Genomic DNA, 11083 nt, shown 5'->3' with positions numbered 1-11083 from the left:
AAGATGTTATTTTGTTAAATCTTGATCGGATTATTTTCATAAGTGATTCTCTTCGAGTGGTGCAAGCTTTTCACTCTATTACCGTAGGAATTTTGGAGTTTTATACTATAATAAGAGATATTCAATTATTATTACAGAATTTTCCCAACTTTAAAGTTAAGTTTGTCAAACATCAAGCGAATATGGTTGCTCACTCGTTAGCGAAGACGACAAATTTATGGGCTAGACGTAATATTATACATGTAGTTCCTCCTTATATTGAACTTTTGATTATAAATGAGAAAAGTTAATTTTGCTTTGATAAAAAAAAACTCTTAAAATATTTTAATTAGGATAATTAAGTAAAATTAGTAGTATATTACTTTATTATATTAAAGTAGAAATTATGAGCAAATAGTATTAAGAAAAAAATTTGAAAAATTAAAAGAAACTAATACACCCTCTGATTCCATTTACAAGAAAATATTCATTTTTAGATGTGTATAAATACATTATTTATTTAATATATTAAAAACATCTTTTCTTGTGGAGGTAGTAAAAAATATAATTATGAAAAAATTAATATTTTAAATACTTTATTATTTTTGGGGAACGTTTCATTTGACGAGCGAAAGAGTAATAATTCCCATTCTTCTCCTCCTCCATTTCACACTTTCACAAACCCCTCTTTCTTTCTCTCCGCTCCCTCTCTTCAATTCGCGATGGGAACCGCAAGCACCGGCGGCGGTGACGTGGAAGCCGGTTTCGCCAAACTTCAAGGCGAAGACTTCGAATACTATATGCAAACCTACTCCATAATCCTCGGCCGCAACTCCAAGAAATCCACCGTCGATGTCGACCTTTCAAGTCTCGGTGGTGGAATGAACATTTCACGTCATCACGCTCGTATCTTCTACGACTTCACGCGGCGTCGTTTTGCGTTAGAAGTGCTTGGGAAGAACGGGTGTTTAGTTGAAGGTGTTCTTCATCTCCCTGGGAACCCTCCTGTTAAGCTTGATTCTCAGGATCTTCTTCAGATCGGTGATAAGGAGTTTTACTTTTTGCTTCCGGTTAGGAGTATACTCGGCGGCGGGGGGAGTGTTGGTCCTCGGCATTATGCGAATCATAATCATCATTCTGCAGGTGTTGCTGCTCCTGCCCCTGCTCCTCCTCCTGCTCCTGCTCTGCCTGTTCAGCCGCATTATGGTTATGGACATCCTGCGGGGTCGGGTGGTGCGATGGTGAAGAAAGGGAGGAGGGAGTATTATGAGGATGAGTATGAGATGGATGATGATGCTGATGTGGATGTTGGTGGTGTTGGTGTTGGTGGTGGGAGTAGTGGGAAGAAGGTTAACAGGAGGGAGGCTTATGATGGTTACGGGTATGGTGGTGGAGTTGGTTCTGGGGGTAAGGCTTCTCTGCCTGGACCAATTGGTTAGTCTTTGTTGAGAATTTCTTTTATATTGCTGTGAATGTTCTGTGATTTAGATTTTAGACTCAATTTGAATAAATTTCACAGCAGATACTTGGATTGAAGGAATTTTATTTCACAATAGTTATGATTATGCAATTTTTCTGTTGTGTCTCTTTATTGATGTGGGAAGAGGCTATGTAATGTTGTTCCTTTGTGAATGCTGGTTTTAATGTTTTATGCAGTTAGCTGAAGGAGGATTCAATTGTGTGTGTGTGTGCCCTGCTTTGTAGTTAGGGTGTGTTGGGGCCTTGTATATTTAACTGGTCGTTTATATGCTGGCAGCTAGGGTTTTATTTTTTGTTTGGGGTTTTTAGTTTCCTAGAATGTTGTTTTTGTTAGGATTTTTGGTTTGCTAGAATTTTATTTTTAAAATTGTGTTTTGTCTGAGGATGATTGGTTTTGTTAGGTTACATAGCTTTATCTTCTGTAGTGGCTATTGTATCTGTTTGTGTCTGTGTGAGTGTTACTGTTTGCTGTGGCTTTTCTAGTGGGTTGCAATATTTCTAGGAGGTTATATATAGGTGCTGTGCATTCTTATCCATGGGGTTTGAGGAGTGAGTGTCATGATCTAAAAGGGTTCACTTGATGGATCAACCAATGTCATTGGGCTCTATTGTCTCAAGCCTCTAAAACCAAGTTTTTAATGAAAGTATAGAATTTGTAAAAGCAGGGTCTTACCTACACTTACATAGTTCTTTATCATTTGTTTTTAAGATCATAGTTGTAATTGCTATTAATTAGGGAACTATAAGGATACCACGGAACATGAGATTCTCTTTGCAGTCGATGGTGAGGTAGGTAGATCATTGAATCGATTGGTAGGTTCTTTATAGCAAGACTAGAAAAATGATGTGGATTAGATTCAAATCATTTAGTACATTGATAAGTTGTCCTGGCATTTTGTGAAACATCAGTCCTTCCGGGCTGTCTTTTGTGATGAGGACCATCTTTGGTTTTACAACTGAGTTGGTAAATTTTAAGGAGAGCGTGCTAGTCAAGGGAATCAGAGTCTTTTGAACTTCAATTTTCAGAAAGAACGATCCTTTTGTTTTCCAATGAGCTTCAATATATGGATCAATCAGCGTCGATGGATTGTACTATCATCTAACACCAATATTTCTAATAATAAAAGTATAGAACATTTTAGAGCAAGGTTGTAAGAACAACAATTATGGTAATTCTTTATAGTTTTTTCTCAAGATCATAGATGTGGCTGGCTATTGCTGAGAGGACTGACAGGATCTCAAAACTTGAGATTCCCTTGAAGACTGTCTCATAAAAATCATACCTGCACAATGTTAAACCCACATAATCTTCATCCTTATCATGTGATATTTGGACTCCACACCAATAAATATATAATGGAGTATCAAGTTTAGCATACGCATCTGCTGGTGTAGAAACTATGAATTTACAACATCATCATTGTTATCTTCTGGCAGTTTTCACCATTTAAACCCTTTAATGAGCTTCGCATTTAGTATATGTGATTTCTTGCATTTTTTAATACTCCACGGCTTATATTGTCAATATGCTAGGGATAAGCTGATGATTGAGTAAATATAACCTCTTATAGCCAATGTAGCCAGAATCGAGTGTTGACACTTGACACGTAGGATCAGAGCAAGATTGCCAATATTGCTTTTCATAGTCAAGACAGAGTGTTTTGAGCAGGATATATAAGGTTTCCATGTCCGGCCACCTGTTTTGCCAGGCCTTGCTAAAAACGGGTCATGTTTTTCTTTAGAACCAATAAAACACGTGATTTCTCTCTCCCTTCTCACTACCAGGACACAAATAGAAAGCCCTAACGATGCTCGGTCTCTCCTCTTTCTGCAAACCCCTCTCCTCCTCTTCTTCACCACGGCTCTATTTCTTCCTTTTCTCTTTGACAAGCTTAATTGTGTGGTCTCTATGACTTAATGGCTTCAAGCGGGTCTCTGAATTATTAATTAACTTAGTTTAATGTTTTGAATTATGGTAATTTGTTTATGTATTATATATTTTTATGCTTCAGATCCTACTTAAAATCTAGTGTTTGACTACATTGCCTATAGCCCAATCGCAAGATGGCCTAAGATGATTAGTTCAAGTTGTCTTCTAGTAGGCACTATAGTCTGAGATAGTTATGATGCCTATAAGCCACTTATTGCTAGAGATTTTACATAATTAACAAAGTGGTATATGACAGCCAGTGGTGAGCGTGTAGACCATAGATGTCAAAATCATAAGGCAGATTTATAATGTGCAACTGTATGTGTTATGCAAGCTTGACCGATCTTGATTCTAGCTCAGAACTTGTGTTGCTGGCATTGTGATAGGATTGCATGTTAGAAGGTAAATTTGGTGGGGTCGTTAGTTAATCCACCAATCCTAGTTGATGCAGAAAATCCATCAATAACCTGGCTAAAACCTGGAGAAAACCCACCAAAATTAACCCTTTGTTTGTACTTTGTACCATAGGGTAGAGGAAATTAACCCGAGAAAAAGTCACTACCCAAGGCTGATGCCAACTATGAAGAGCTGCAAATGGAAGTCTGGACTTTGGTTTGTGATTACCGACTACAATTCTGGGCTTGGAGCTTTGTCTAGGGTGCCGGGAGAACCTAGTCTTGTCGCGATTTCCTCTGTTTTTAGGTTCCCCTGTTTATGTACATTGAGTTTTTTCCCTTTTTTTTTTTTTTTGGTATTTTGCCGGATGGGCTGTTCTTTAGTAGTGGGAAAGTGAAGTCTGGGGTTATGGTATGACAATATTTAGAATGAGAGACAGAGTATAAATTATGTAAAACTCTCATTTTCAATTTTTTGTCATTTTCTTCCAATTACCGCTTTGAAAGTTATCAGACTTGCAACCCTTTGATTTATGGTCTAATTAGATGGTCCACGAATGTGATGGTCCAACATCAACTATCATAGGTCTACATAGTCTAACCCATCAAACAATGTGCGGCATGGTGCCTTAGAATTCACCTCTATATGTGTATATGTATGCATGTCTTTATTAGCACTAGGCGTCAAATTTGGCATATTTTAATTTTCTATAACTTGGAGTCCAATTTAACTATTCTAACATTGAAATAAAAGTTCTGATTACACCGGAACAATTCGAAAACTATTTGATACTATATCAAGTCACTTTATGTTCGTTCTCATTACTTTCCTATACTGCTCTTGATGGTATTATTTATTATAAAGGGTCTTTACATTTCACCTGTCTTGAACTAATAAAGGGTAGAATAATGACATTAGATGGGAGAATTTGTTGAATTCACATCATAACCTTTGTTGTAAAAAGTGATATATAGTGACGTGACATCGGTATGGTGGCGTGGAACAATCCATGCCCATCCCCAAACACAGCGGTTTGGCTGTTGCCTGCTACTTGTTTCAGGCTTGGAGCTCTGCTACAGTATACTTAGGCAGTATTCCGGTCGTGATTTGGAGTTTTTCTGGCCAGTACCTTCACATGACAAGAAGAAATGAAGAAGCAAGAAAGAAGAAATAGAATACTAAAAGAAACAAAGAATGTGAAAACGAAGGGGCACAACAGTTCTGTGGTGGCAGCTATCAACAGCAAGAGAGAAGAGGCTAAGAGGCTGCTCTTTCTGAGTAGAGGACTTTTCAGTTTTAGGATTTATTTAGAGAAGACATCAGTCAGTTTTAGGGTTTGCGTTTCACTTAATGGGCCTTAAATAAACCCAATCATACTTCAAATAAATAATTTCATGACTTATATATGTATAAAATATATTTATAGTGTTGATTATTTAATAAAAAGTAGTAGAATTGTGGCCATCTCGCAATCCGTGACCCCACAATCCCGGTTATGAGGTCGGCCGCTCCGCAATAGAAATTGACAGCATAGATTATAACAAAATAAACATCGAAGGTGCTTATATGCCAATTTTGACACAGTGTCAAGACTCGCATGTGTTATTTTTTTTTTCTACATTACGTGTTAATTTCAGATTTTAAGTGTTGACACCGTGTGTCTAATTCTAGGTTGGATCTATGAGTATCACAGCTGGGGTGTAGATGATTATCACATTTTTTGCACGAGTCATAAGGGAGTAAATAATAACTACTATTAAATCCGATAGATATGAATGTCTAAGTCTGAAGATTTATATCCATTATCATCAAGTAAATATAATATGATTCAACGGTTGAATTGATTGGACTCACATTATAACAAAAAATCATAAAAGGTTTAAATGCTTCGACTTTGACACCTTGTGTCAAGACCCATGTGTGTTTGTTTCTATATTACACGTGATAATCTCACATTTTAAGTGTCTACGCTGCCCTCCTGATTCTAGGTAGCATTTATGAGTATCACACAACTGTAGGGAAGATGAGTCAGTTTTTTTCTTCCTTCTGGAGTTACTATTTTTGTTGTTGTTTAATGTGCTTAACAGACCATAAATATTTCTATTAAAAGTACTATCAACTCCTTGTTGCTTTTGATGGCGTTGCTGTCAAATGTGGCTCAGAGTTATCAATTGCACAAGATTGAATATGGAAACTGAAATGTGGAGCATTTTGCGTTTTGTTCCCGGGTGCGACCACAATTATGGCAATTTCAATCATTGATGATGAGCCCTTCTTGCCCCCATTTCCTCAGTTATTCAGCAATATTGTTTGTTTCCCTCACAATTTTGCCTTCACTTTATCTTAATTATAGCAGACTATAGGGTTAGAAACCTTGTTTAAATTTTGATTCAAGTTACAATGACTACTATAATTCTTTATAACAATAACAAGGTTCTTTTGTGTATATTTTTAGCATTTATATACATGCAGTATGAATTATTTAACTTGTATCTATTATCTTCATTATAACAGCTGTCCTGATTTCTCACTAGAACAGTTGGTATTAATAACTTTAATGATTGATAAGTGATAGAATTTAGAACTTCCTTCCATTTTAATGTTGATTTTCATAATTCTTTTAAGGGTCTTGCTCACATATGCCCTAAGGGCACATGTTAAGGAATACACAAATGTAAATTATGTCTTCAAAAAGAGCAATTTTCAACTTTTCTAGAAATTCGAATGCATAATTTCTAATACAAAGTTTCTATTTTTAGCACACTAACAAGTGCCATAAGGGAACCCGTTAGCATTTGCATTTTTTTTTTCAATTACAAATATAATATGATAGGGACTTTGGTATTATGGGGTGAATAAGTACCACATCGAGTAGTATGGGATGCTTAGTGGAGTACTTAAGTAGCTTGGTTTCTCCACTTGACAGATAACTTTTAAGAGAGGATTCCTCAAGTTTCTAGGTACTTACCATATTAATGTTTTCTTTGCATTGTAGTTACTTTCAATTGCATCTATTGATAAATTTTCATGTTCATGTGTATTCAAGTTTCCTTTCTTTTTTGAACTTGTTGCGAACTTGCTCTCTAGGATGTTACAAGTCCTCATGCAAAATACCCATAGATTTGGGTAATATTGGGTTGGAATGAAATCAAGTGAAAAATGCAGTGTGTAGAGTAGACTTTATTTGGTTAAATTAAATTTCCGTTTTTCATCTACGCACTCCTTTTTTGACTCATTAACTGTTTGTTGTGCGGCTTGAGTACTATTTCCTTGCATGTGATGAATTTTCCATTTTTATTTTATTGCTAACATACTTTGTCTTATAAAATCAAATGTTTTTACATTGAAGTATATAATTTTAAATGTATCTATTGGATAATCAAAAGAAGATGTAAATGAAAGTGTAGAGATGTGGAGACAAGCTTTGTTAGCACATGCTTTGCATTAATGGAAACGGAAAATGAAATATATTTTGTGTAAGTTTAGCAAAAGGAACACTAATTATAGTTTATAGATAAGACTTTGATTTGGAGACCATACTATGCAGCAAATCACATTGACTAAGTATCTTGGGCCTATCATAAAAAATTTCAGGGAAAAGTGGGAGATATTTGTACACTTTAGGTTTCAATTAAGGTGGATGAGATTGAAGTGTGCTTTTTTGGTATTATTTGTGATAGATAAGTATCATTGATGCTTAAGAGAAACTTTAAAATCTCAGCTATAAGATATGTAATGTTATTTGAGACCAAATATTATGCTACTCTAAAAAGCCGAGCAGAAAAAAAGCTGAATGTTGTTAAGATAAGAATGATACGATGGATGAATGGACATATAGGACATGATAAGATTAGGAATGGAAGTATTCGAGAAAGAATGTTGTAGCACCTATTGTGGTGGAGATGGTAGAATCTCACCTCAAGTAGCTTGATTTGTGTGGAAAATTCCTGCAAAAGCTCCAAAATAGAGAATAGAGAAGATGGGGGAGAGTCCAATAATTAGTGGTAGAGGAAGAACTAGGAAACCTCTCAGGAAGCTTTAGATGTTTCTCCCTATGTATGTATGATTCATGTTGCTAATCTAATATAATAGGAAAATATGTTTACTGTTATGTTGTTGTCTATATTTTACTTATAGTAAGGTATAGGTTAATCAGTAAATTTTTTAGCGTAAATTTATGTTTAGATTAGAAAAATGATGAGTTTGAATTATACTAAAAATATAACAGCATGGAGAACATGTAGGGGTGCTGTTGTTGTTTGATCCTTGGGGAGAGACCATATTCAATCTCTATCCATGTGTAGGTAAAATAGATTGTAAAATTATTGGCTATTTTGAAACTCATAAATAGTGATTGAGGCTTCTGATATGAATGATTTTTTTATTATGGATTATTCAAAACAATTTATTCCCGATGAAAGTTATGATGAACATGAAATAAAGAAACTATATTTTAACTTTTATATTATGAGGGTGTTATATTTTAACTTAAGCTTAATTTGTGGCTTATGACTTTTGATTTACGCGAGACTTGTGCATTTTAGATTTGTGGGATGATTAAATTTTAGTATGCTTTAGAGGTTATTTTAGTATGCATATGCAATTTTGAATATTAAGATATTTCAATCCCCTGTTATGATCATTCTATCTACATATTTATTTCTTTCTTCAATCCTAGGTTGGATCTTGACTTTAAGTTTAACAACCTTAATTACCATGGTTTGATACTTGCAGATAAGAAGGCAGAAGGGAGGTCCCGAGTAGATCGTGATGCTGATAATCTTCAACTTCAGCAATTGGAAGAAAAGGATGTAGTATCATCTGTAGCTAATGTGCTTTCTGACCTTTGTGGCCCTGGAGAGTGGATGCCTATGGAGAAACTTCATGCTGTGGTTAGTTCTGACCATTATTTGTTTTAAGTTACTATTTATTAGAATACTTGCTTTTGTAATTTTGTATGTGTGGGCAAGTTGGTAAAGTTTTCTGTTATCTCTTTTAGTTTTTACCAGAACTATACATGAAAGTATCAGCTACACGATTTAGAATCCAATAGTTTCCCTAATCGACATCTACTCTTGGGCTGTCTTTGGGATTTATCCAAAATTGGACATGATTTAATCCAAGTTAAATTGAATTGATTTGATATAGAAATCAAATTTTGTGTTTGTTATTATTAAATAATTGGAGTTTGAATTGATTCACAGTTCAATTTCCACATTTGGAACATATTTAAAATGAATTGATCAATGACTAAAATAATTGAATCCAAACATATAAAAGGATCATTTGGCTATGTATTTGAGAGACATAGGATTAGATGACATGTATTGATCAATCATAATGTAGCATCCTTATTTCTTCATATCAGAATTTTCATGCAACAATGAGATGTTTTGGAGTTTGCTTTTGATGTCACATCGAAGCATTTGTAAATATTTCTCATCTGGTACTATGATGCTTTTTCATGAATGCTTTTACAATTCATACAGTTCACATAGGCGGGGATGTTGAAAATAATAGAGGGTATGATTGTGTTGAATAGTAATAAACTTAAAGATCATGCTAACAACTACCCTAAAAACATTGTTTGAGGAATCCATAAAAGGAAATTCAAATTTGGTCTGTGGAAATATAAGTCAAACACTTCTCGAAGTAATAGAAGTTTCCTTCAAACCTGATAAAACTGCCCTTTACACTTTTTGTTAACAGTTTTTTTGCACCTTTTGCAACTGTTATTGTTGATGTTTGAGAGATAGAGAGAGCCGGTACATTTGTCATGTCATGTTCTTACAGGACTGAGCTTAAGTTTTGTCCTTTGTTTAATCTCTGAATGTTGCTTTGTTTTTTTTGTTAGTTGGTGGATAAGTATAGCAGTGTTTGGCACCATGGTAGAGTAAGAAGGTATCTTACATCAGAGGAATGGCCTGGTCCAGAATCCAAAGGGAAGCCTTGGTATGGCTTACTTATGCTATTAAGGAAATACCCGGAGCATTTTGTCATCAACACAAGATCCAAGGGTCGGGTCACTTTGGAGTTTGTTTCTCTGGTCTCTCTTCTTTCGTGAACTCGGTGCTATCTTCCACATGTAATAACTTATGTAGTCTATGAATTTTACAGAATTGTGATATCTGGTCAAAAGACCAAAGCTGTATAAAATTGCACCTTGCTTAGTTTTTTCCGTGCAAAGACTTCATTATCTTTTGTGAATGTGTGGACTGTGGAGGAAGTTGAAATAGTTGGTGATAGGTTATATCCAAATCATTAAAAAGTTGGCTAAATGATGAAATCAACGGTTCATTAGGTTGAATCAAACTTCAAATCAAGAAAATGGTTAAATCAAATTTAAGCAATATGTTATTGATGTCTTATATTTTAGTTGGTTTGGAATTTAAATTAGTAGGGGTTTCTGGTTAAACTTGTGTGAATATAAACAGTAGTAGTTATCTAGAGAGTTTTGTGGTTAAATTAATTCAGTTTACTATCTTGGATCAGTTGGAGAGTTAGAGAGTTTCAATAAAAGAAATCTCAGTTATAGAGTTTCCTTGGGGAACGTGTTTGTAATTTCCAGAATATATTTGGAGTGTGTGCAAGTACTTATTTTAGAGGGAAAGAAACTAAAAAGAACTCCAGAGTTATGAAAAACTGGAATAAAAACTTAGTGGTCAATTATGTGTTTGAACTTTGAAGTGTGTTTGACTTAATACCAAATTAACCCTGATTTTTCTCTCTTTAAAATAAAATATAAGTTATTATTAGTTGGAAGCAAATATCATGCTGTATAAACAAATGAATATTAAAATTTAAAGAATAAAATAAATGATTAAATGATAAAGCTGGGGTTGATTTTATAAACTAAAAATTAAGGACATAGTACTAAAGTTATTAAACAAATAAAATTAGTTATGTAACCATGACTTTGGCTAATATGCATAAGGATTTACTTAAGCACCATGCATAAACCTATATAAGTCATTGAATCACGTTTTTAATCCAGTATTGAGTGGTGAGTATTGAGTATTGAATAATAATAATTGATGTCTAGAATTTGATCCAAAGGTCCATAATAATTTATGCATAATGTATAGATTTTTATCTATGCACGGTAACTGCACACCACCCTGTAACCATGTCATAGGAAAATAGAAACAAATTGTTAGTAATCTAGAAGCTAAACAAATAGCTAGTATTCCTCTTTTCCTAGGATTGGATGGCAAACTCATATGGCACAAGGAAAGTTCAAGTTGAAAATATTTATTAGGCAAATTCTAGGGTTGGGCCATTTAATGGCATTCAATATAA

At 34.5% G+C, this 11083-nt stretch overlaps 1 protein-coding gene across 2 annotated transcripts; it reads left to right on the top strand.

Moving 5' to 3' along the window:
• Window positions 1-599: 599 nt before the first annotated feature.
• LOC131638691 (FHA domain-containing protein FHA2-like) lies at window positions 600-9991 on the top strand. 2 transcript variants are annotated; one of them, XM_058909255.1, is made up of 3 exons: window positions 600-1386; window positions 8519-8676; window positions 9639-9991. In XM_058909255.1, exons 1-3 carry the CDS (start codon window positions 702-704, stop codon window positions 9846-9848), a joined length of 1053 nt encoding a protein of 350 aa, XP_058765238.1. In that variant the 5' UTR covers window positions 600-701; the 3' UTR covers window positions 9849-9991. The 2 variants fall into 2 exon arrangements, with proteins under 2 accessions (XP_058765238.1, XP_058765237.1); XM_058909254.1 differs by having other exon boundaries at window positions 600-1413.
• The last annotated feature ends 1092 nt before the right edge of the window (window positions 9992-11083 follow it).

The sequence above is a fragment of the Vicia villosa genome, unplaced genomic scaffold (assembly GCF_029867415.1).
Source record: "Vicia villosa cultivar HV-30 ecotype Madison, WI unplaced genomic scaffold, Vvil1.0 ctg.002373F_1_1, whole genome shotgun sequence".
Classification (NCBI taxonomy): Eukaryota; Viridiplantae; Streptophyta; class Magnoliopsida; order Fabales; family Fabaceae; genus Vicia; species Vicia villosa.
The sequence above is the reverse complement of the archived record's forward strand: the minus strand, read 5'-3'. Positions and strand labels throughout refer to the sequence as shown.

Excerpts from the sequence above, each read along its gene's own strand:
- LOC131638691 (XM_058909254.1), top strand. The coding sequence starts at position 702 with ATGGGAACCGCAAGCACCGGCGGCGGTGACGTGGAAGCCGGTTTCGCC. Across the intron at positions 1,414-8,518 it reads TTCTCTGCCTGGACCAATTG|ATAAGAAGGCAGAAGGGAGG; the intron begins GTTAGTCTTTGT and ends TGATACTTGCAG. Across the intron at positions 8,677-9,638 it reads TGGAGAAACTTCATGCTGTG|TTGGTGGATAAGTATAGCAG; the intron begins GTTAGTTCTGAC and ends TTTTTTTGTTAG.